Below are 26,517 nucleotides of genomic sequence, written 5' to 3'. Positions count from 1 at the left end.
AATGCCACCTCATTTTATAACTCCTGTTTCTCCATATTGGATGGTTAGTCACCAGGATCAGTGCATTTTGACTCTTCTACAATGCACTATGTACAATTACAGTATTCTATAAATAAGTAGAATACTATAAATAAAATCAATTTATTTCTATGGAAAGGTCAAAGTAAGACTAAGCAAGAAAGATACAAACAGGATTGCATAGAATTTGTGAACAGATTCAATCATTGCATTCTAAAATCCACAGAACACAAACAGAAAATGATGTCCCATTTTTTGTAAAATCTTTACACCTCCATCAAAGCCAGTCATCTGTTGTACAGGAGCCATTAGCTCCAGCTGGTTTTAATGAAACTGGCTGGACATTTTTTGAAACTTTTCTTCATCAGAAGGTTCCAATAATATGACAGTTGCCTCATTAGGTCTGTCATGTAATTCCTCATGTCATTATTTGATCACACATTCAAAAAGATCAGAAATAAGACATCTGCAATCCTGTTATAGAATGTTATTAGAAGGAATCAAAATTCCATAATCATTTGTCTGTTAAAACCTATGGAATGCCTCTGTAGGGAAAAGATAGATATTTGGAAAAAAATGCATTCTATGGAACCCTCTAGTGAACCGGTATTTTGGAGTATCAGAACATAAAGTTTTCCTCTTATAACACAAAAAATCTCAAAGCTATATGCTGTTAGTATTATAAGTCGTCTACTTTCTTACTGGCATGAACCTCTTTGCCTCCACCAAATAAACACTGAAAACTGTTCTTCTGTGGATTACGCTGGGTTTGCGTGTCAGGTGTGTTTCTTTAGTAGCGTTCGCAAAAAATCCATTTTATTGTGGTACTGCCATCCTCTTGTACTTCTTGTTCTAGCCTGCTGATATCCAGCGGTGCTGCTGATGCAGAGCAGTTCACTTGTGTGATATTTTCTGCTTCTTTTATGGGGTGTCTTTAAGACTTCCACCTCGAATCCTTTTAAAAGCTTCTTAAAAGCTCTTGCTTCTACGTTATCTATCTATCTTGCTTAGCAACTGCAGACATGCATTATATGGCAAATCCCATTCCAGAAGAGAAAATAGATAAGATGTTGTGAGTGCTGGAGGTATAATAAAGACTTCTCACACAAAAAATAAACAACTCAATGAGCAGCAATAAACTTAATTTGCACATTAGATATGCTTTTCCAAGTTCTGACATTTCAGTTGAAAATAATGCTGAAGCAATGAGGCCTATAATTGAACAGCCAAAACTTCTCCAGAGGGGAAACAAAAACAAATGTTCCCTGCAAACAAGATCATTTTTATACCATGTTGTTACTCAGTGTTTTAATAAACTTCATAAATGCCAAACAAAACATTTTTTTTCATATTTTAATGTGATTTTCCCATATTGCTCCATTAGGATGTATATATGTGATATGCGAAACGGTATATAACCTTAATGAAGTCAGAGATCCCTAAACCCTAAACTTCTTGGTTTATTCATTGCTAGCTGTGCTGAAACATCGTCTCAGATTACATGTTGCCCTGCATCAATGCTAATTGCTCTTTCAGAATATGAGTATGCAAAAGATTTTTGCCAGATGCAGTAGGTTAGGTAAGAGGTCATGCGTGCAGGCTACAGTAACCATTCTGAAGTCATTGAAAACAAGAATATTAAGAAAAAAAAGAGTTAAAATTTACATTTAATAATGTGCTCCTCTTCTTGTAACTGCAGACGTTATTGTTGTTAGCTGTTTTGCAAAACTGATTAATACGCTTACTGTAACCTCAGAAGTTCCACTTATAAACTCAATTTTTCTCATTTAAAATCAACAAATACGAATACTTCTATAAAAAAGTCTGTATTGAATATATCATGTGGAAGCAAAGAAAAGAAATACATACTAAGTTTGCCTCCGTTTTCCTTTTTCTTCTGTCACTGATCAAAGCTCAGAGCATACTCATTTCATATGCTGCTCATAGGAATATCTGTACAAACAGTATCTCTTTTCATGACCTCCAGCTCTGGACTAGTCCACCTGAGCAGTAAATTTGTACAAATTCCTTTTACTAATGGAGACAGCACAGCAAAACTTGAAGCAAAAGATTGCTTTGGACATCATATACTTTAATATGTTCCACAACATATTTAATTGTGTTTCAAAGAAGGGTGGAAACTATTGCAGGGCAGGAACCCCTCTGCAGAGCATCACTGGACTGGGACCAGAGCCACGGTGTGTGGTTACACCAGGAGCTCAGCCCCAGTGCAGACAAAGCTGCAGCTCTGGAGGAAAAGAGAATTACAGCAGATGTGATGATTTGATATGATGTGTCTCCTAGCTGATAACATGATTTTCTGGATGTTTAAACTGATAACCACAGGATGGCTGTTAGGAAAGCTATTTATACACCTCCAACTAACGCATCACATCTACGAACAAAACTTCTGGCCTCGCCAAGGTGGTCTGAAAAGCTGTATTAGGTGTTGAAGTTGCCAGGGTTTTCAGTGAGAGCCCCCATCCAAAAGCAACACAGCAACAACACATTGCCTAGACCAAGAGGAGAAGCTAAACAGAGCCAGGTGCCCAAACACTGGCTGTGCCTGCTGCGACTTAAGCTTTCAGCAAGTAAGGACTGTCACCCAAGTATGATCTTGCACAAAAGATCCTCTTCTGTGACAACACACCTTGCTGGGCAACTGGCACATGACCCAGGGGCTGTCCACTTTTTGTGCTAATGGTTGGAGTTTCACGGGTCAGCACTTGTCCAGTGTACAGGACACCAGGGTCAAGTACTTCTCGGTCAAGGGCTTTGAATACTGTGTCTCCCACTTCTCCCAGCCATGGTTTTGTACAAGCCTACCACAGCTGGATAAAAACTGAAAGCAAAGAAAGCAGCAGCCTGGGGAAAACTCGGTGTCCCCCCTGGTGATGGCTTGCAGTGAAGACAGAGAAGGGGAAAGGACAGAAGATGGCAACATGGCTTTCCAGTCCTAAAGGTTATTTGTTTCATATGCAAGGGCTACAAAATGGGACAGGCAGACTATTACCTGCACTTGGTGCCTTCATCAAAAACAAGGAGGGGAAAAAGACAAAACAGAAGGAGAAAGCACTGGAGCTGGAAGTGTTATGCAGACAGGCCAGTCCTTGCTGACATCTATACAAAGTTTGGGAAACATCATGCATAACTAGGTAGTTGCACTATGGCACATCTCATCACATCCCATCAGTCATTTTGTCTTAGAGGATGTACGATTTGGCTTCTTATAATGATCCTGATGAGACAAGTTCATAGCGATGATTGTCAAAGAGGCAAGTCACATTCTTTTTACGGAGAATATTAAAATTTTATCTCGTATGCATAATGGAGAAGAAAACAATGGTAATGTGAAAGGGGGATGCTCTCCCTTCAGAAAGACATCTGTTTAGTTGTATTAACCTGTAGTTAATGGCTGAAATAGTTTAATTAAACCAAAATGTAATGTAAGAAGACAGCAAAAAAAATCATATGTTTTCAGACAAAGGGGTGTCCTCTGAAATGAAGTGTCTTAGTGTTAACATCCAGGAAAACAAACTAGTATGAAAGCACAGAAGACACCCTAACAGATGCCTTGTTTTATTATTAATGCAGCAATTAGGGTGAGAGCTGTGGGAGATGGCCATTATACATATTCAGTTTCAAAAGTCCTGTGAATGGCCAAAGAAGAGGTTTTGCTTGGCTCTGATCTGTGTTGGAGTTATCTACCAGAGTAGCACACAGCAGCTGGAAAGCACAGGAGTGAGTGGCTTCAGATTCTGCAGGAATGCAACGTATGCAACATGTATCTGCCCCACGCTGAAGAAAATAAACCCATCTGATAATTTCATAACATCTTATTTCTTTCTGGCACCCCAGCTTTGAAGTCTCTTCTGCAGTCTCAGATGTGATGTAAATCGTAAATGAGCTGAATTCACTCATCCAAGCACACTGTACAGGGTACACACACTGACTCCACACTGATCTGTCTCCACACCCCAGTGCCTGCAGCAGCACAGCCCATACCTGCGATGTGTAAATGGTACTGCTGTGCAAATATTATTTTTAATGTTGCTACTTGTTTCTGTGGGTATCTTGGAAGACCCCCCTGATAAACAAATTGATCATGGGAGTGGTGCAGTCATGAGGTTTTCTTTGCTGCAGGCAGTGGACAGCTTTAGTTTCAGCTTTAAACTGCAAGTGAAAACCTGTCAATACTAGCACTGATCAGCACAGGCTTGGGCATCCCAATGAAAAAGGCACATACTTTCTAATATTCATAAAGCACAAAAAAAGCCCCCCAAAATTAAAGTACCTTTCACAATCAGGTTTCCTGAATTTCTGGCAGCTCCAAACTGATTTGTTGCTATACAAGTGTACACCCCGGAATCTGATCTGGTGATGTTATAGAGTCTGAGACTGCCATCTTCTAGAAAGGTGACCCTGGGGAAAAAATAAACAAACAAAAAAGAAGTAAAAAAGACTTCTGTTACGGGAACTGTAACAGAAATGCAATGCTACTTTTAATATTTAAACGTTTCCATTATAACTTTTATCTTCTACAGCAAGCTGAATAGGTATGAATCAATTTTCACCCCTGCTTATTACTGATTTCTACATTAAGTATCTTATATTAACATACTGGAGCTGACCATTAACATACCTAGCTGACTTTGTTGCAGCAAAATTTGGAGTCTCAAGAGGAAGAAGGAAGACGCAACTTGTTACCTAAATGTGCTATATTTTACCTGTGTGTGTGTGCGCGCACGAATTCAGATCCCAGTGCTCCTATGCTATACTCATATTGTGTCTGAGCCCAGATGGCTGTGCAATTTTTTCAGGATTATTAAAAGGTATTAGCAGACTAGCTGAGATGCTGAAATGCCATCTCACAAGCCAAGGAACCAAATCAAATACATCCCTGTCTCATAGGGCCCTCAAATCACCTTATTAGTCTCTATGTTGTTTACACCAGTTTGCAGAGTATTCAGTAAATCGCATTTAATAGTAATTTCAGGACCGCTCTGGGGTTTTATGGATGAAATTAATTTCTAAGTTTGTTCATATGCTTCTTTAAGTCAATGAGATACTTTGAGATGTAAATCAGTACAGAGTTTGGCACTTTTTTGTTTGTACATACGAGGGCAGCACTTGAGGGTTTGGGGATTTTCTTCACAAACATAGAGAACACATATCAATCAAAGGTAGAGAATGTGAAAATGAAAACTGAATTAGGTAAGCAATAATCTTTTGGATAGAAAATACAGTTACCCTACAAAGTTTTGTTAATTTTGTTTCAGTTCTTCCATCCACTTGTTGCACCTGGTAGATGTTCAAGTTCTTGATCAATTCTTTTCTGAGTTTAGAAGAAGGACAGTGGGCTGGAAGACATGAAGTTCCTGAAAGTTTCATGAAAATTGGGTCAGGGTCTCTATGTACAGGCCCTCCTGTCAGTAAGGCCACTGCATGAGCACAGTCCCTAGTAGGCATCAGAGAATCTGCACCCAACCAATGAAGAGCTGCACTCAAGTGCCATGGCTTCTCGAATGTGACAAAATCCATCTATAAGTCAAAAATTCACAGGAAACCAGGCTTCATTCATTCCAGCGCTCACAGAAGTGCTCCATTGTACTTCTATATTCCTCTTTTAATTGGCATTTAAATCTAATACAAGAATCCTTTTATAAAAAGAAAATACCTAATTCATGCATCACAGCTTGGACATTTAATATTTATTACTAACAACATAAGATCGGATGGTGCAATGAATTATTAAAGGAAACAAACAATAACAGGAGCAGAAGTTGAAGCTGGCAGTAATATCATCGCCATTAAACACATAAACCCATCGTAGTATCATGCTGCATTCCGCTCTGGTATTTATACACTTGTAGCTCTATGTGTAACACATTAGACCCTGTTCTGCTTCCCAGTACACGCTCCCAGGCTCTCAACTGACGAAGAGAAGCACTAGACTTGGATTCCTGTCAGTCTTCTTGCTTACGACCCCCCAGGGTCATGTCTCCCACTCTTGTCTGACCGTACCCTGTTGAAAGATCTGCTCCTGAGCAGGAAAGGGGTGGATTTAGGAGTGAGAAAAGCTGAGATGTCCCCATGATGCCAGGCACTCTGTCACCGGTGTGTGGAGCTGAGAGGGGAAGGGGTTTAGGCTTGAATAAAAAATTCTTTGTTTCCATGGCAATAATCATCAGGTAGTGCAGCAGTTGTTTGTATGCAATTTGTAGTATGATGAGAAAACATTTGGGTTTAATAACCCATCATATAGCCATCTTAAACTGGAGAGGAGCAAAATATGAAGCAAGAAAGTACGCTCTTCAGTATAATGATGTATCTACTCAATGACGTTTTGTGGATAAGGAAGAATGAATAAGCATGAAAGAAGTGACCCTTTCTGCTGGCTTCATGATGCTGTGCATCAAAACAAGAGACTATGGGTTCCTCTCCACCTCAGGATGGGGACCCACCTGATGACAGTATTTCAAAGGCAGATTTAAATATGAAGAAACACATTTGTGAGTATTCCAGTTCTGCCTCTGCAATTTTCTTTGCATTAATGATGCATTTCTTCACATCAGTTTGTACCAGCCAGAAGAAAACACCCTCATTAGAAACTGCTGGTGATAAAATAGTTGATTCAATTGACTGGTTAGCTAACATATGGTGGCTTCATCAAAGAGTATCAAAAGAGATTCAAGCAAATGTTCAGAAATTGGACACCTGAATAATAAGTTATAACAAGCCACCGTAGCGTCTTTCTCACCATCAAATATTGATGCCCTGTTATTTTTATTGTAGTTGCACCTAAAAGCTCAAGGCACAAATTGGAATCCAGAAGTAGGCATGAGGCAAAAAAACCCTCTCAGTCCCCAAAAGCTTCTAATGTAGGTAAATACACAGGAAAAAAAGTCTCTGTAAAAATACAGAATAATGAAGGGCGAATCTTTGAATGCACAGGCTCTGTGCTTAGCCCCCTGTGGATTTCTGGCTAGGGCTTTTTCAGTGAAGTTTAGTCACGTCTCACTCAGATATTTTTTTTTCCCTGCCGTCTTCATTAGGAACTGAGACCTGAATAATTCCCAGGTTCCAGGTTTATCCACTAAGAGGGGTTTGTACCCAGTCAAGAGCTGCTGAGGTAATGTTTGATCTGAAGAAATGCTGTTCTGAAACAGTATTTCAATGCCTGGGCAGGCTGAGGATGGAATGGCTCTTTCAATAGATCAAAACGGAGCTTAGCAAAGAGAAACCATGAACTAATAAAAGAATCAGAGTGGTTTGAAACAGAGGTCACACTACCTAAAGACAATTAGGGAGCTAGCAGTAAATAAGATACTCTGACAGAATTTATGTAAAAGCACAGAGGACTCCAGAGTATTTAGTTAGTGGGAAAGAGAACTAAAGAACAAAAAAAGTGAGTAATTTCCAGCTGTACTGAGGTCCATGTCAGGAGAGGGATGAGAAAGCAGAGCACAGCAGAAAACCAAGATGGTGCATTTCAAATGCAAGGGAAAAAAAAGTGATATGAAATACCAACCCAGTTCCCATGAACAACAAAGTTGCCATAAACTTCCTGAGAGTCATGACTTTACGCCATGGGTGGGTTCAGAGAGGCTGCACTTTATCCTCTTCCATTTGTCTTTCAAATAATGGAACTGTGATTCTGAAGGCAATGGGAATGTTTCCTTTAATGGGCTACGGATCAAGCTCTAACAAATGATTTTAAAAGAAGCTGTGAAACACATGTCTCACCTGCTGAAAGGCTTGCTGAAAACTGTTAACTTTTCAGAAGATTTTAGACTGTGTGAAGGCTATAGACAATAATTCTTAGCATTTGCATTGGAAGACAAGGTAATTCCAAGCACTGCGACAAGACAGGAAAGTTTAACTTGTCCAATATAATGCAAGTAGAATATCTTTTTCTGTTAGGAATACTGGACTTCTCTCAATAAGTAGATAAGTGCCTGTCGAGGGACAAAAAGCAAAAGATCTGAAGCAGATCTGATAAATGCATCCCTGTGAAAGGAGGAGAAAAATGAAGAATGAGATGAGCTACTGGGAGCTACTGGGGCAGCTGTTCATAAAGCCTTGTCACAGCTAGGGATTGCTTAAGCATAAGCCCAACTCTAAACAGGCATCTCTGACCTACAAAATGCTTAAATCCTTAGCAGACTAGTGCTGACACCCATATTTCTGCTGAATCCCACAGGGGCTACCTCTGGGTAAACAGCTCAATTAAGCAAAGTTGGTATAAGGAAAAAATGGAAATCCAGTTATATAAATCAGTTATGTAAGGTCCTGTAGCGAAGGGCTAATTGGAAATACCCAGAAATATCATTCCGTATCTAACAGGCCCGAGAACTTACCCTGCAAAAAGATGGATGTGTTAGATGTGGTTCACTTCATGTGGATCACAGGAAGGTGGACAGCTTTTAAAGCCCAGTTCAGAGACACGCTGAGCCAATTTCCCACCTGCAGGACGCCCATGGCAGAGGGCGAGGGCAGGGTAAGGATGCAGTAGAAGGTACCACGGTCTTTTCCTAGCATTCAGTGACTCGTAACCCAGGGTTTGGAACTGGAGACGGTACCTTTCTATGTGGGATGAAATTTGTCTTCAGGAATGAATTCAAAGCCCTTTGAGCCCCATGACAGTCTGTGAGAAGTTCTTCCCTGGTTTATTTAAGTGTAGCCACGTATTTTTGTTTGGTTTTAATCTACTTATTACATTGGATTGATCCACGTCCTTGTCCTCTCTGAGTGACTCCATTAGTACACTAAGATAAGCATTATACGCAGAAAGAGAAAACAAACAGCCTACCCAAGATCTGCTGGAGGCAAAACTCTGCATAATGTTCAAAAAGACTAGTTTGCTATGTTTCTACAGAAGACATGAGACTGGGAAGAAGTGAGAGCTCATTAAAATTGTCACACATACTTTTTAAGTAAAGAACTTGAGAAATCAAGCAGGGATGATAGGTACAGCTTTTAATTAACCAGGCCAAACAAACCATCTCCGAAAGTGTTGTCTCATGTGAACAAAAGATTGTTGATGGCTATTTACTTTGATCTTAAGAGCATGAAAGAATAATATGTATTTAACAAGGCTGATAGAAAAATAAAATCTGAGAAAAGAAAGAGGTGTCAACTCATTAGATTTTAAAGTGCAGCAGAGGTATTTTTTGTGCACTGCTGTATTGTTCATCTAATCTGTTTTAGAGAGAGGTGCAATTTTAATTCATGGATGTGAATTGCATTAATTCAATACAGCAAATTTCTTTGAAATCCCCATCAAAATCAGTTGATCTGGACTGGTGTCAAACTAGGGGAGAATCAAGCCTACTTCTGCAGATTTCAGCACTGCCTGTAGGGTAGCTATCTCTTCAAGGGCATAAAGTAATTCCTTTCAAAATAAAGTAACCCTGATACTTAATGTAAAGATTCACTCTTCTGTCTCCCTCTAACCTCAAATGTCTGACACCTCATAATGTTACTGAAGTCATCATCACAGCACTGTGCAGATAAAAAGGGAGTATTCTGGATCTGATGAAATCAGAGGCAAGTAATTTTTATTATCTGAGAAATCCCATTTGAAACCATGTCTTCTCAGTCTCACTTTACTGCTCAAGAGCAAAAACACTCTTGCTTTCATAGGCTATGCAGAGATATATTGTTTATAAATTTCTTCAGATATGCTAGGAGACATTGAAAAAACAAATGAAGTTTCTAATTTTACAAAGATGGAAAAGCATGAGAGGCTGAATTAAAAAGTACAAGGGGAAGTAAGTGAGGGGCAGAAACATGAGCACAGCTCTCCAGTGACTCAGAATTACTAGTGATGTATGCAGATAGAAATGTGAGTAAAGTTTGACTGAGTGAATGAATTGTACCTGCTGATGACAGCCCTGGTATTTTTGAAAAGGTCCCGCTGAGTCCCATCTGAGATCCGACTGTCTGTATTATATGTTAATGATCTTTGTATCTGTTTATCCTATTCTGGGTGTCATTTGTATGCTAATAGTATTTCCATTTAATAAACTATGCTTAAAAGAAGATTTTCCTTATCTGCATGCTGATATAAATGAGCTTCAGAGTTGACTGGCAATTAACTGGAAATAAAATCAATGTCATTAAACTCTGTTACCTATTTGGATCAAAACAAAATTACACAATCTAGCTGAATAGCCTTATTAAAATATTTTGGAAAAGAATACTATTAGCAATGATAGAAGGTGACACTATGATACTGCTTTTTGTTATTTCCTAAAATTCCCCTCTGTTCCTAAAAAGGAACATTATTTTTGCATAAGATCTCTGAAATTTGGGACCACAAACAGACATCTGAACTGAGTAATACTCCATCATAAAGCTTCCAGACAAAATAGAGTCTTTTCAGGAAATGGTACTACTCCCTTTAACATAAAATAGCAAAAGTTGTTTTGCCCTGTCTTTAACATACTCGAGCATTAAACGCAAGACAGATGTTCTTGTGTGATGTGCAAAGAAAAATGTGACCGGAATACCATGTCAGTAGACATGTATCTAAATCTATTGTAGCAATATGTCTCAAAACCTGCAGCCAGGGAATACTGGGCAGCAGCATCTCTACGTGTACGGGAAAGAATGGCATGCCAACCAAAGAACTAGTTTAGCAATGAAAGAAAACAGGCACGCAACCCCCAAAAAACATTGCTTTCCATGTATCTGGTCTTTTTCCACATAAACAACCTGGTCTCATGTCATATTTACGAGATATGGCCCATTTATGGCTCTTTTCTCCCCTGTAGCTGTCTTTGCCCTATTTCAAATCTGCATCTAAACAGCAGATGTCATGAGAGTAGTAGTATAATCCTGGACTGATCCAAGAGCCAGACCTTAGCACATCCAGGCAACAAGCAAGATTTCTTGGTTATTAGTCCACCTGTGGACAGGACATAACGAAACATTGCATTTATGTAGCCATACATTGATTAGTCAGAACATTCATAGCAGAAAAAACTAGTGATAAAGTAGTACACTGAGAAGGAAAGGCTCAGGAACCAGATTTTGTGACATTCTGTGGTGAGAATCCAGGTAGAAAATGAACTGAACTGCCAAAGGAAAAGGTTGCCACTTTTTAATATTTGCCAACAAGTTCTGCTGTTTTTATGAAATCTTTGTAACTCTGGTACGTCAAAGGAAAGTTCTTCCAGTACAGGATGGCATGCCCACACTACTACTACTCCTCAATCTAATCCCACCATTAATCATCATTTTTATGATTCAGACATCATTAGGAGTTCAGACACAGCCATTCATACAAGCAAATTCACTCCAGATGTAAGACTAAGCTCTTAATATGAGACTTAAGTAGAATTTAAACAGTACATAAGGCCCTGAATTACCCTCTGCGTGGGAGTTCAATTCACTTACAGGAATCTTCTTCCCTACCTGCTTGTCAGAATGTATTTCAATAATAAAAGTACAATAAAACCTGCTGTTAACTTTAAAGTGTTCTGTATATACAACAAGCAACTGACACCAGGTACACAGTGTGGTACTGGTGTGCTTTCAGAAAGCCTGGACAGCACATTCATGTGCGCACACCCCCACAGACAGACAGTACTGGAGACGAACAGTGTTCACCTTCAGCAATTTCAGTTTCCACGCTGATGACCCAGCCTTTTTTCAGCTGCACATGCCCTTGCTCTCACCGCCTCTAGCTTCTCGTGCCTCTTGGTTGGGCTGCCTGTGGGCTTGTAGGAAACCCTGGGGCAATCCTCACTGGGCTACTGGATTTATGCTTAATTTAAGCAATAATGTCAGGGACTCCATGTGGTTCACTGAAGCCTCAGACCCACATCCTTGCTCAAAGCATGGCAGAGCATAGAAATTGTATGTCTTTTTAACGTGAGTCATATTCTACCACTTGTGCATGTCCCTTAAGCAGCTCCTCCTTTCACTGAAAACCTGAAGAGATTTTTAGTTCTCATAGAAAAGATGTTTGATTAAAAAGCAGTATTTCTTTCTAATAAAAGCCCATGCCTAAACCAGAGCTGTTAGTATTCTCCTACAAACCCTTTGTGCTGGCCAATCCACTTTTTCAAGGTGCTGTTTCTATGCTTTCACTCACATCACCTTTCACGCTCAAAATGATCCCAGAAACTCCTTTCCAGAAGACTCTTTGTTCATCGTGCCTCCAGCATCATGGGCAAGAGCCCACATGTCTGTCATGTTAATCAACGTTATTGCACCTTTTAGCGTCACCTCCCCAACATATCCTGATCTGTTACCTCTGATGTTACTTTTCAGTTGAAAACTTTTAGGATCAGGAACTAATTTTTATTTGTGGTTTGTGCAGCATTTTCTTCATCCAATATTAGATTTTTTTATGCTATGGCAACACACACCATATAGTGTGTACAGAATAGTGCAACGGTAATGATGTTCACGGCAGTACAACTTGGACTAGAAGAGAAGCACAGAAGGTTGCATTCTCTCGTTATCTTTTGTGCAAACTCCTAATTAGGAACCTTGATTCACAGCCTGCTGAAGTCATTGAAAAAAAACTCCAATGAGATCAGCTGGCTTTGGATCAAATCCTGAACATCAACCAGAATACGTGCATGAAGCAGGGATAAAACATGAACCAAATGGGAGAGAGGGCACAACACTGACATTTGTTGGGGTTTAGCTTATTGCAACTCCATATGACATGGAAGAGTGACAGACTGCTTGGGACATCTCAGCATGTAGGACAGCCCCTCAGAAAGGCTCACCTGAACAAGGTTCCCAGGAGTTGAGTAGGAACAATTTAAAATTGTATTAGAGTGGTGTCATACAGAAAGGAAATTGTAATAAATCCAGCATCACGCAGGTTGTCATTCTTTCTCGTATGTGAGAACATATGGTTCATTTGCTTACTTGATGCTCACACTATCTGATGTGCTAAACGCTATTGCATTAAGTAGTCAGTAATACATGATGAAATTAGGTTTATTGGCTTGTTCCATTACAAAACTCTCTAAGGAGAAAGAAAATAAACCAAAAGCCCCTTTTTTGTGTCTTCCACTGCACTAATATTCCCTGTCTGCTGCCTGCCAGCATTTCATTGGGTCAAGTAGCAATGGGGGTCCCCTTCTGCCTTCTCATTACTCTGCAGTGGATTGACTTCAAATGGAAAGATAACACAGAAAGAAGAAAGGGGGAAAACAAAGCAGAATAAGATTAAGAAGAAAAATAAAATATTGTCTTTTTCTTCCCCTCATCTGTGCTCATTCTTCCTTCTCTTTAGATCGCCCTCCTCATCTTCCACTCATATGCTTTCCATTGCCCTGCCTTCACTCTCAGCTTGGGGGAGAAGACAAAAATAACTGGAAACATGGTGAACACAAAGAAGGAAAGACTAAAGGTACTTCAGGTCAGTCTGAGGCACTTTCTGGCAAGCCTTTGTTTGTAAAATTTTTCTTACGCCAGTATCATTAGTTTTGCTAGATAAGCAAACATTTCTGCTCATGCGTACTCACTCTTCAGTGAGTACTGCCATGTTTAATGTTCCTCCTAATTCAATGACATTATTCAGGAGGAAGCATGGGCAAATGCTTGCACATCTATGCTTATAACAAACTTGGAAAAGAGAAAAGTACAATTTCTGTTAGCAAACAAATATTCAAGAAATACACTATAGCTGTCTCCACCAGTCTTTTGCAATACCCTTTTTTCTGCTATCTTTCATATAGAAACCACACTGTAAGTTGTGCAAAAAATATTTTTAGCTAGAACACAGAACACTCCTTGCAGCTCTCAGCATTCCCTTGGGAAGGGTGTAATGATGGGTCTTGTCTGGTTAGCACCGAATATGTAGTAGTAGTGTGGCCTGAGAGATGAAAAACCAAAGCAATTCTATACAGCAATCTCAGGCTTTGTAAGAATTTTCATATCTTAATATGCAAGTTCAGACCAAGCACTGAAAGCAGGCAGGTAAATCCATGCCTTTGATTTCTGTCAATCAATTTGTTAGCAAGGAATGAAACTGAAGTGATTAATCAAATTTAGCAGATGTGGAATCAATTCCATTGGTTCCCTAAGCAAAAGTAGAATTTCATCAAGAGATAAGCTTAATTTGTATTCATGTTGACTTACAGTGATGGTGTCTCAGATATCTGGAATTGCTGTGATTGCTGATGCCCACACTTCAAGTGCTCTATTTAAAAAGTAAAATAGGAAATGAACTTCTTTACAAGCACACAGACACTGATAAGATAGAAGGGTTAAGGCGTATCATCAAAGCTATGCAAAGCTTCTTGTGGTAGAAAAGCAAGAAGGATAAAAATGGAGATACACTTAATCCAGGCTTCAAAAACCAGACTTAAAAAATAAAATAATAGTAATATTAATATCCCATTGCTATTCACCTAGCCACATTGATGTAGAAAGCTGGAATAGAATGGTAAGGGCTGGAATAGCATAAGAAAATATGTTGTGTATGAAACTTGCTACCAGCATACAAATGTCTATCCTACTTTTATCTGTGAACAGCAGGTGCATAAAGCAGGGTGGTTTGTGGCAATAAGCAGCATTACAAGCAAAGCTTCTCTCTGCCTGTGCTACTCATCTGGTCAGACTGCAATATAGGTAGGATTCTTTTTCAGACACTGTGGATAGGTTTCATTCCCCCAGCTTTGCTCATCTAAAATTTAGGCATCTCATTTGAGATGGAGGTGCCTGCCAAGAAAATGTAAATAACTACCTTAGACTGCATATTGACTTCAGCTAAACAAAAGTTAAGTGACATCAATCTGTCCTTTGTTAGCAGAGTAGTGCAAATTTTTAAATTTTCAATCTATTTTGTCTTGATCCCTCCCCAAGCAGATTTATTTTTTTTTCTTTTTAAATAAAGATAATGGATGTTCTGGAAGGTTTCAGCACAAGCTAAACAAACAGTGTTGACATTCTGTTAATTGAAATGTTTCATTGAAGTTTGTTGAACTGCCCTGACACATTTCTTCTCAAATTGGTTCAAGCTGAAACACTATTTCACAGTACAATGTGTTTTGTATGTTGTATTTGATCAGTGGATTGAGGACTTCTCCTGTTTACCAATTAATTGACTTTATTTTTTAACTCCCTCTTTCTCTAATTCTGACAGCAGTCACAAGACAGCATTCTTTTCCCAAATAACAAAAAAGAGTTTAAAATGTGTTAAAATGTTCATGGTTTTGGAATCTGACTCTGAACAGTGGAGCAGCAGAGGAAAGGCAGAGGCAGATGGTGGGCACGAGTGCTCAGAAGGCTGAAGGAGAATAGTCCTGCCCAGGAGACTGGTACAGCAATTCAGATGCAGCACACAGCTGTGAGCAGACCCAACCCCGTAGTTAATGAAACCTGCTGGGTCCTTGCACTTCACATGGGAGCAGGAGAAACCCCCTTGAGTTCAAGTCTCCAAGGGCCAGCTGTAAAACCTCAGCAATTACCAGATAATTCCCCCCATCCATAGCTTTAGAAGCCTTCAAGTCACTACATCTGCTGAGTTGTTTTTACATAAGGTTGTTGAAAGACAGCTTTTCATTTTGGTGCTAAGTCATTCTCCTGTGTTTCCTTTGAGTAATGGTGATAACTTGAGTGCAAAATACCAAAAACAAGCGTGGTATGGAAGACAGCATTTACCACATCAAGCAGCTTTATTTATGGCAGAGAATAAATTAGCACCCTTCAGAGGGATGGGACTGAACTGTGTCCTACAACCAAGTCTAGGAGCCAAGTATTGAGGCTATTTTATTGACCTCTAAACATACCTCTAGTTCAGTCCCCAGAAAAAGATTTAAATTATGAATATTTGCTTATTACTGATTATTAATGCATGGAAAGTGCTGTATATGACTAATGCATTCTTTCAACCTACCTCATTTCTCAGTTTTCCCTCAGCTATCCTCCTTTAAATTCTGAGTGGAGTGAATCACGTATGTTTATATGCATTTACCACAGTGTCTGGGGATCCTCAACTCAGGGTGAAGGAATAGCACCTCCCTCTGGTAAAGCAAAAGGGTTTCCAATTCCCATTTATTAAAACGCTTCAAAGAAAAAGAATTTTTATAAAGTAAGTTTTCCATGAGGGTCCTCATCCTGAATCCACTTAAGGCAACATACATTTGTGATGAGATCAATGTCCAGACTTACACATTTGCTTCAATATATGAATTGTTCCCTTCTACTCTTTCTTTTCCTCAACTGACACGAGATGATAGAAGTGAGAAGCGAGATGAAAAAAGCTTCAATTGCACTAACTTAGAATATATGGCATACATGAAAATAGTTCATATTTGTGTCCAGCTCCACAGAGTGGGAGTTCAAAACGTGAAGCTTGTTCTTTTTCTTTGTTGCATTTCTACATTGAGCTAAAATCCACAGCACATGCCAGGAAAAAGGCATGCACTCGGCAAAGGGCAAACAAAATCTTTTCAAGCAGCTGGCCATTAGACAAGCGGTACTGCTCCTGAAAGCCCATTTCTCAAGACTTTGATCCAAAGAAGGAGGTTAATTGCCCACAAGAAAACCTCAAGCTGTACTGCTAGATTATCTAGAGAAGCTGATTGGGGGATCAAGTGAGGAGAGAGCAGGTAAAACCAGCTAGGATTAGCTAGCTGTGGAATTCCTTTTTGATTCCTGCAGCTGATAACCTTGACTTCCCTCTCTAAAGTGGCCAGCAGCATGAGCCAAAGACAAATCCCTCTATTCAGGGGGTGAGCAATATGGATGAGGGTGGAATTTAGCTATTTCTGAAAATTTTGAAGTAAAATACTAAATGGAAAGGGGACATTAAGAGTGGGAACACCAAGCAGACCTGGTACACGTATGTTCAGGCTTTGATTTACCATCTTAAGTAAAAATTGGTTGATTTGGGAATTTTTTGAAGGACTTCTGTCTTTCAAATGCAATGAAGTATTTTGCATAAATGGGGGCATACAAGCTTTTGAAGATCTGGGCAATGATGCGTTTGAGCTGCAGAGAGGATGGGAGAGACAAGTGTGGCTGGAGGAAACTGTGCCCCTAGAAACAAACTGAGGGCTGAAGACCTTCACTGCCGGACCATGGCAAGAGATACAGAAGATTATGCTTCAGACTCAGGAAATCAAATAGCTGGGGCCCAAACACTGCAGCTTTGTAAACTTAAAAATGCTTGATAAAAAACTCTCAGAGGAAATAACATAATAATTCTTGCTGCTTTTATTAATATAGTCTATTATTTAGCTTGTCTCGTTCTAGCACACTTCTCTTTACACACTTACAAACTCACATTAATATAAAGCAGTGTTACCGTGTTACATTCAGAGTTCAGATGATCAGGGAGAGCAGTGACCATGCATGGATGACTATCAGGAATAAACTTACTTTCACTCATGATAATAGAAGGTGAAAAAGAATACTCTTTCCCCTTAGGGTGGAATAGGTCTAGTTGCTCTATTTCTGTAGCTCAAGACTGAATTTGTCTAAGTCATTCTGAAGAAGCTATGTGATCTGACTTATTTAGCAACGCGTCCATCAGTTTTGCTCTTAGAAACAGAAGGGATTAGTGCTTCCTTTTTTTCAACATTTACAACCCAACCAAATATTATTTTTTTTAAACGAGCTCATAAAGGAGTCCAGAGAGATTATAATTGTTGCACAATAAAATGGGAGCAGAAATAAGGGATGCTTTAGTTAAAACAGTTAATCTGTATGTGACATGTCAGGGTTTAATCATATCTATAGAGAAAGGCAGACCAAGCTCCTTCTCTTTTTTATGAGCAAAGATGCATGTGATTTTAGTACTTTAATTAGCTGTGTACTTTAATTACAGCCATACAAACCCTTATTTCATCTTCTGTTTTCCGACACAAAGACTTCTGGAAAAATGCTGTATAGATGATTTATTTTCTCTCCTTTAAAACCACAGCATTAGCGATTTTGTCATTTAATAATCAAAAAGCCTTGTAAATGCTACTTTGCACCAGTGGACACACTGGTAAGATTTTGCACACTGAGAGTTTAAACATTCTCTCCCTTTGCCTCAGTGTAAATCCTGCTCCTTTTGTTTACTTCTGCTAAGCAGCAGAAGGCCTTCTGGGATGCTCAAAAATTTCAGTGTGCTTATAATTATTGTTAGAAAATTAATACGGAACCACAAGTAAATACTGTATGCAGTAAGTTAATATTTTTTTTATAAGAAAATCGGTTGGGGAATATCAGGGTACTAGAACCTCAAGATCTAGGCTTAATTCCACTATTTAAGTTTTAAACAATGCTCTCCTTGCTCCTGTTCTCATCAATGTCAGAAAATCCAGAGATTACCTGTGGCAAACTAAGCATGTTTTCTACATACCGTAGGGATAGGCTGTGTCTAAATAGGAATGAACAAGCATTTTTGTTGAATAGACCATACAATCAAAATGCAAATAAAGATTTGACTGAACACTCATTTAGAAGAACATTTTTCATCATTAGATGAGCAATTACACAGAAAATTAAATTGCCATTAGTGAAAGGGGGGGAAATCATTGGAAAGTTCTCTATGCCCCGTGGCATCAACTGCTTACCCAAATTTTTCTGTTTCATTGCGAGTGCCTATGTGAAATACTTCTCAGATTTGCACTTTCTTTCACAAACACTTCAATTTACTTTTATGTCTATTGTATATTACTTTACTATGGGATAGGGAAGTATTTATTTTGTGTCAGAGTTTTGGATAATGCTGTTTTAATGAATAATAGTTAATTTTAAGTCTTACGTGACCCAAACTAACCTCCCTGAGCAACTGGTCCTGCGTGCAAAATCTGGGTCTCAATTTCCAGAGCCTTATGGATTACTGATTCTGTTTTCAGTCTTTGAAAATGGCAGTGTGATAAAACAGTGTTGTCATTGTATTTATGAACAGAAAGAGATGCTGAGGACTGCAGTTCTTAGGCACTGTTGCCCATGTCATCCATCTGTCTACATTTGTATATGGAAATATCATCACAGTTGTAAGTTGTGAATAGTACACCCAACTTAAGTCAGTAAGTTGCTTTTTATTTTAATGCTTTACTATTTAATTGACGTTCAAGTGTAGTAATACAGATGGTTTGTGGCAACTCACAAATAAGCTATTAACCATCACAGACAAAACGTCAGTAAAGCCCTGCCAGTATTCTGGTCCAGCAGCTAACCAAATCCTGCCTAAACAGAAGAGACAGAGAATACGGAGGTTGATGTAGCTATGGGTTATCGTACAACCTGTACAGCTGCAAAGCAATTATGCCGCAGCCTGGGGGTATATTCTGCTTCCCTGAAGCCTCCACTGATGTCTCCTACATGAAGCGGATTCAACTCAGGCTTTGTGTGTGGTAAACAGTCAGCTCTGATACGGTTGCAGTGAATTAACTGCTGATGAATGCAAACGTATGTATCATACAATTACCCGTGTGTATTCGATCTGGCTTTGTTCTCAACCAGTTTTATATCTACAGAATTGTACGGCCACTGCTAAAGACAAATAGGCCTCTGGCATCAAAGTTTTCCGTCAATGGGCTGTCAAAAGCAATACTAAGCCAGATGTGTTTTAGTGATGTTTAAATGTTATTATTAAAACCAAGAACACTCAACAAATCCAGCAACTGTTTATGACTGTACCTTTTGTTCCAGCGCAGAACCTCTGAGCCCTTTCTCCAGTTAATAACTGCTCTGGGAGAAGCGCTCGGTTTACAACCAATTGTAATTTCACCTCCAACTTGAACAACAGATGTTTTTTTCACAGGGTTTTTGGAAAAGTCGGGTGCTGCAGCTAGAAAGAGAGAAGAAAGAAGAGCTTACTAAGTGAGTTACTAAGTGAACTTGCTAAATTCTTCTCTTCTAGTGAGATAGTAGGTGAATCTAGTAATTGCTTTGTTTTTGAGGTTTCTGCAAAAGTACACATCTATCTAACATGAAAAATCTATTTAAGTATCAAAGAATAGAATTCACTGCATCTTATTTATTACATATTTATGCCATTTCTAAACTGTCTACCTAGAAACTGTCTGCTCTGGCAATCTTTCCTGAGGGTTACATGCAGACTGGGAAAATAGGTCTACCTGCAATAAAGAGCGATGGTCCTGAGCACAGCTATGTCAGCAGGACAAACAGCACACATGGGATCTCAGCCACATGTATTCATCTGCAGAGTATTCAGACACACAGTGCTTCAGTGCTTTCTGTTTCTAAACCAGCACTGTTTTCTGAAAATAGGTTTATTTTTCCAGTAATTTATGTGGAAATTCACTCTTGGAGAAGAAGAAAACACAAGACCTGTAAAATACTTAGGTGCTCTTAAAGTCTGTGTTCTACTTTTTTCATTAGTATTCGGCTGTTGAAAAACCTTTATATTTGGATATCTACAAGATAATACTTTTTATAATATGAACAAGTTCTATTTTATGTGCATCTCTGGTAATCATTAATGAGATTACATGCTACATGTTATTTGTTTTTATATACATATTTGCCATATGCTCTTTGTTTATAGTTAAATTATTTTTCCCACTTTCTGAAATGACTTTTTATAAACTGCAGAATAACTATTAATAACTCAAAACACTAAGTGAGAAACAGAATTCATTAAGCTTGTGCATATGTGATAAGGAAAGACCACACAAGGGATTAGATTCTTCCCCCAAACCAGTCATGAAATGGAATAGAAAACCCCAACAAACCCAACTTTCCACATGGGTAAGAACACACAGCAAAGAAATAATCAGCATACTTGAACTGCCAGCTGGAATTTAATCTACTAATTTCTTAATTTCAATTTTTTTTCAGTGAGTGTCCTGTTATACTCAGTACCTGCTCATTTTAGTGACATTTACTCACCTATCACCCGCAACTCAGCATTGGCATAAATAGTATCGTACTTGTTTTCTGCCACACACTGATAGAGGCCAGAGTCTGACATATTCAGCATAGGTATGATAAGAGTTCCATTTTCAATTTGAATTCTTTCCTGATAAAAGAAAAAACAAGCAAAAAACATTGACAGAGCCAAGGAGTGTACAAGCCCAAAGATTTTTGGTATCACACTAATGCACCTGATCATAATTTGGAAGCAGAAATGTTATTTTCTTGGAAGCAACGTGGATGAATACATCAGAAATGTGACACATACCTTGCTATATGATGGTGGTTATGTTTTCAAACCTCTCAGCTCTTCAAACTTTTCAAGAACTACAGGCAGAGTTGCAGAGTCATTGCCATGGGCAGGCTTGCCCAGATGTTCCAGCTGTGGCATGTGCTTCTCTGCATTGCTGAACTGTGAATCTGTGGTTGTGCTTCACGGTGAAGCAGTCGCAGCAGTAGCTACTGCAGGGCAGGTACAGCTCCTTCACACTGGGAGCCTGGAGCATCTTTCCATATGGCTCCTGAGAAGCAGCACCTGCAGCCCTGTCTGGGGGCACAGTGAAGCATGGCCTATCCCCTCATCTGATTAGATGAATCTGATGATGATAATCTAAAATGATCAGAAAAGCTCCACAGGAGACAGAGGTGCTCAAATAATAGAAACATTTCAAATGTTATCAAGATCACAAGTCACAGAAAAATGATCCACTGAAAAATCTCTACTGAAAGCCAATGCTTCTAAAGTCCTTCTAAACCCACAGGCAGCTGTTCAGATCAGAGGGACAGCATGCTCCTCGTGGCTTGAATGTCTATACACTAAGTTTCTTCTGTACAATTCTGCTGAAATAGAGGAAGCTGCACAGTAGGTAAACTTGGACCAGAGCTTGGGTTCTGGCTTATTAAAAGAACTTCTATTTGCTCTGGTTTGGCAAATATAAAAAAGCCCGTTTCATGCTGCAAGCATAACTTAAAGCTAAATATTTTGTGATTTTACAATTACTAGCCTCCAGAGACAATAATAGCTCCGCTGCAAAGTGTAACACTGAGACGGAGAAGACAGTATGTTCCTGAAAACAGATCAGTCTGGCAGAAACCCACAACAGGGAATATAAATTCTATCACCAAATGCAAGTCTGCAACAACAGGTATTACTATTATTATTATGTTGCTCCTTTAGTCTGGCTCTCCTGCTGCTCAAGCAGTAATGGGAGCATATATTGTAAGAGTATATAGTATAGTCTTTGCTGAACAGATACAAGCATCTAAACCACATTTGTGAACTGCTAGATGTATATAACCTGACTTGCCATGTTGCCACAGATAAGCCAGTTGCACAGCCTGTTCAGGGGATTTCTCTTGCATTGCTTGCAGAGGGGAGCATGCCACCTATTGAGCCATAGAGCTCTATTTTCCAACACTCTTGCCTTTTCCTTGGAGATCTCCCAACTAAGAATTGACCCAGACCAACCTTGTTTAGCTTGGAAATTTGATGAGAGCACAGCCTGCAGTTGAATGGCTGGTGTACTGCAAACTAATTAACAACATTACATTACTTATCCACTGCTATTTTTTTTTTTTTGAGGCTCTTGCTACAGATATCTTTTGCATACTTAGTTTTACCTCCAGGCTCTTTGCTATCCTCTCGATGTGTTCTATTTTTACAAACATCCTTTGAATGCAAAACCCCTTCTGAAGCAATGCTCGTGTTTCTTACACATGCCAAATTCCCCACCATTCTATGCTGGCTCTCTTCAGCTACGCAGACAGAGAGAAAACCATACCACGTACACAAGCAGGAATATTTCAGGGATGACCAACTAGGTGGTGAGGGAGAAAGGTCTGACGAAGAGTTGACAGTATCCTCAGAATCAGCCCCAAGGTAGAAAGCATCTGGAAGGCATTCTCCCTGCGATATTTCCACTAAGCAGGGTGCTGTGACAGACTGAGTATTTTATTACACCTCCCCTGTACTTTCACCTCCAAACTATCCATTTTGTCCATTGAGTGATAACATTCAGCATTTTTGCCTCAAGTATTCCATTTACAATACACTGTAAGCACTGTGAAAATGTTGGCTGAAAATATGTCTGTAGAGTGTTTTATTCTTTTTTATTGAAACGATGCAATTGAAGAATGACAGATTCTAAGTATTGCTGTCTTCAAAGAGAGAGAAGCTAGACAATCTTGCTTAGGAAGAGGTCACAATGAGGAGGAAAAACAGGTTCATAAAAATCACAGTCCAAGTAAATTCTGGCTAGCCTTCTTAGAAGCTAGTTGGGTTCTCTTTAGGACTACTCCAGCAGAAAATCATATGAAAGATCAGACCACACTCCACTTGCTTCCAGTAAGTACTATGTCTAGTAAGTGCTAATTTGCCCCATGGTTTGGAAATTATTCTATATCTGTTACTGCTAGACAGAAAATAATCACAGTACATTTTTTTCCAGAGAAGTAAAAATGCATTAAAAATGAACTCTGCCATTTTTTGCCCAACAGAGGCTGAATGCATGCTTAATAAAAAAAAAGGAAAACTTGGCCTCAGCAGAATGCAAACACAGCAAAAAGTGTCTTGCCACAGAAGTCATTCTCCATAAGGCTGCCAACAACTGAAGATGGAAGATGGTTGTGCCAAATCTTGGCCACCACAGAAGTATAATTATACTGCCTAGAAAGAAACAAACCTGGGTTCTCAAACACCTGCTTTAAGTGTTTCAGCTCCAATTAATTTCCCTTCTCTCCTTGCACTCCTACCGCTTCACTACTTCCCTTTCCACTCAAGCCCTTCTTTTGCCTTTAAGTGAGATTTTTCATTTTTTCACACCTTCTTTGTAACTTGGTATGGTTTTCTTTAGTCTACTTTTTCTCTACCTAGCACCAAAAAAAGTATTAACCTCAAAAATAACTGATTTTCATAGCTGATTAACTCAGTAAAGGATGAACATAGCATAAGAATGGCCATACTGCACGAGACCAAAGGTCCATCCAGCCTACAGATTAACAGAAACAGAAGAAAAGTCCAAGTTAACAGGCTGATCATTTTGTAATGCCAGCTCTGAAATGCTCTTCCACAAACAGTCAGTTGGCATCCCACCAGTTTCCCAAATTACAGATTTTGTCTACAAATGTGTTTAGTGTTTCTGAATAGACCCTTCTTTCACTAACTATAACTGATATTTTTAAACCCATCCATACCTACTGCCATATCTTGTAGCAATTAGATGCTCTGTAAGAAATCATATGAAGAAACTGGTGTACCTCTACATAATATAAACCAGCAGTACCATACATTTTCAGTAAAGATAAACTCCACGAACCAAGGCTTTGTGTTGCAGAGTTTGTGCTCATATCTGCTTTTATATGTTAACCTTTAATTAAGTTCCTAAAAAAAAGGTAATTAACTGTAAAATAAACATCATGACTAAATCATAAAAAAAAAACCCAAAAGACAAGCAAGAAAGCAAACAAGACGATGGGAACCTTACCTCTGACATGAGCGGCTGGCCATTTTTTAACCAACTGTAGGAAGGGCTTGGTTTTCCTCTTGCCTTACATTCCCAAAACAAACTGTCATAGAGAGGCAGAAAGGCATTGTGGATTTTTTTATCCCATTCAGGGAGCGCTGAAAATAACATGCAAACCGTTTTAAGCAGGAGAAAAGTGATTTCACTGGAGGTATGCTGCCACTAATTAACGAACTGAGCAAGGCTGATTAGTATTTCTCCAACACATTCTTCTTATATTGTGAGTGAATTCTGAACAGCAATTCCCTAGCATTAAACTTTAGGAATAACTTGGGAAAACATTAGAGATCAAGTGACTAGTGGGCAGGCAGTTCCGTTTAGATATTATTCATTTTTATGGCCAAAATTTGCAGAAGCAGTGATTTTTGATGCCTGAAATTCTGGACACACTCTCTGAAAGCAGAGACCCCTACTTTCTGAAGAACAGTCTTCTTCTAAAGGTACTTAAATCTGTGTACCAAAAATAGAAATACCAAAATCATTAGTAAGTAGGTTAATAAATAATGGATTGTAAATATTACCCTTTGGTTTTACCCACATACATGAGACCATGGGTTCATTGGTTGTAATTTGCAACACAAATACTACACAAAGGAATTAGGGCTACTCAGGTCAGAATAACACCTTCTGAATACTTGTGGCACACTGACATGGATTCATTGCCACATAAAAGCGGAATTTGCAGGAGTTGCATATGAGCTCTGTAAACATCCAAGTACTCAAGTGACTGAGCTGTGCAGGAATCCACTTGAGGCAGGCTGACATTTAGAATAGTTGTCAAGATATAGGTGATTGTAAGACCTAGGGGGAACAGTTAACACCCACCTAACTTGGGGACAGGCCAAATCCACATGCAAGGAAGATACTAGGTTGCATCCCTCTAGCTCTAGCATAAGTAGCTGGTGTCAACATCCCGTGAAAAATTTTTGGCCGGATTATTAAAACATAATGCTGCAGTCTCCACACGTATATAAATGTGCATGCGCACACACAAATATAGTTCTTACCTAGAAAAAATTGATTTTAGGATGAGAATCATTATCCTTTGAGGCTAGCAGAACAAACCTCCCTGTACAGCATGGCCCTGGGGGTAGGTAGTTTGTGACTGTCCCAAAGTACCTTGAGATTGTCCAACACTAGATTAATACAATGCCAATGAGCCCATTCCCAGAATGAGAGAGTATCTGGGATAGAGCTCACCATGCTTTAAAGTGATTCTAATCACATGTCATTTATACTGCTCGTAGAGCCTAAGGCATGTGATCTGGGTATCGTACACAAAGCAGCAGACAGTGCCCGGGAATGAAACCCTCTATCCTAGAGACAAGCTGCCTGCAGAATAAAAACACTGCAGCACAGAAATTAAGGAAGAGGAAGTCAATCATGTAGATAATATAACAGCCCACTCCTAATAAGATTTAAAATAATCTGGTGCAAAAGCTTCATGAGTGCTGTTCATATATTTCATTATGAACAGCTATTAATTAATTTACAAAGCACATTTAATAAGCACATTGTTTTAGATTATATTAACTGATCATAATTTTGTAGTCGCCTATGCTGTTATCAACCATGTCCAGGTAATCTACTGAACTTAATTTTAATAGAACTGATTGATTGATGTTTTGCAAAAATTAGTCAGCAATGAGAACAAAAATAAGCCCCTAAAAGCAAAGAAATAATTAAATATTCAAAACAGCAGTAGACTGCTCTATTCCTGGCATATATCTTGATATTAGACATGGCTGCAGGAGACTGGTAGCTTATCAGCAAAGCCTGCATCTCTTCATCAGAAGAGATTTATTATTTAAAAAAAAAAAAAAAACCAACTTGCAAAGGTCTTCTCAGCAGATGTTAGTTGTAGGCCCAGTCTAGGTTTCTGTAATTTTTTCCCCCCACTGTTACATTTATTATTTTTCCGTCTTTCTCTTTTGAAAGATGTATGAGGTAGAGAAAAGATCTCGCTTTTTATCCACATCAAAATATGTTGCTTTCACTGGGTATTAACAATGGGACTAAAAAGCATATATTTCACCTTGGCTATGAGGGACCACCACGGGTGACTTGGATCATGGGAAATTAATGTGTGTGGGAAGAGAAAAGGAAAGGGAGAACAGTTTCAGAG

The 26,517-nt window shown here is 39.0% G+C and overlaps 1 protein-coding gene across 4 annotated transcripts in view; it reads right to left on the bottom strand.

Moving 5' to 3' along the window:
- The window catches only part of LOC119147583 (contactin-6-like), a 149,197-nt gene that overhangs the window by 21,328 nt on the left and 101,352 nt on the right, over positions 1–26,517 (bottom strand). For all 4 annotated transcript variants that reach the window (XR_005104083.1, XM_037386804.1, XM_037386805.1 and 1 more), the window contains exons 9-12: positions 24,354–24,490; positions 20,848–20,977; positions 19,633–19,783; positions 4,313–4,440 (exon numbers count right to left, since the gene is read on the bottom strand). Coding sequence is in view for 3 of the 4 variants with exons in the window: in XM_037386804.1 (XP_037242701.1) it covers positions 4,313–4,440; positions 19,633–19,783; positions 20,848–20,977; positions 24,354–24,490 (546 nt within the window). In the remaining variant the exon portion in view is untranslated. The remainder of the gene's footprint in view (positions 1–4,312; positions 4,441–19,632; positions 19,784–20,847; positions 20,978–24,353; positions 24,491–26,517) is intronic.

The sequence above is a fragment of the Falco rusticolus genome, chromosome 4 (genome assembly GCF_015220075.1).
Source record: "Falco rusticolus isolate bFalRus1 chromosome 4, bFalRus1.pri, whole genome shotgun sequence".
NCBI lineage: Eukaryota > Metazoa > Chordata > Aves > Falconiformes > Falconidae > Falco > Falco rusticolus.
The sequence above is the reverse complement of the archived record's forward strand: the minus strand, read 5'-3'. Positions and strand labels throughout refer to the sequence as shown.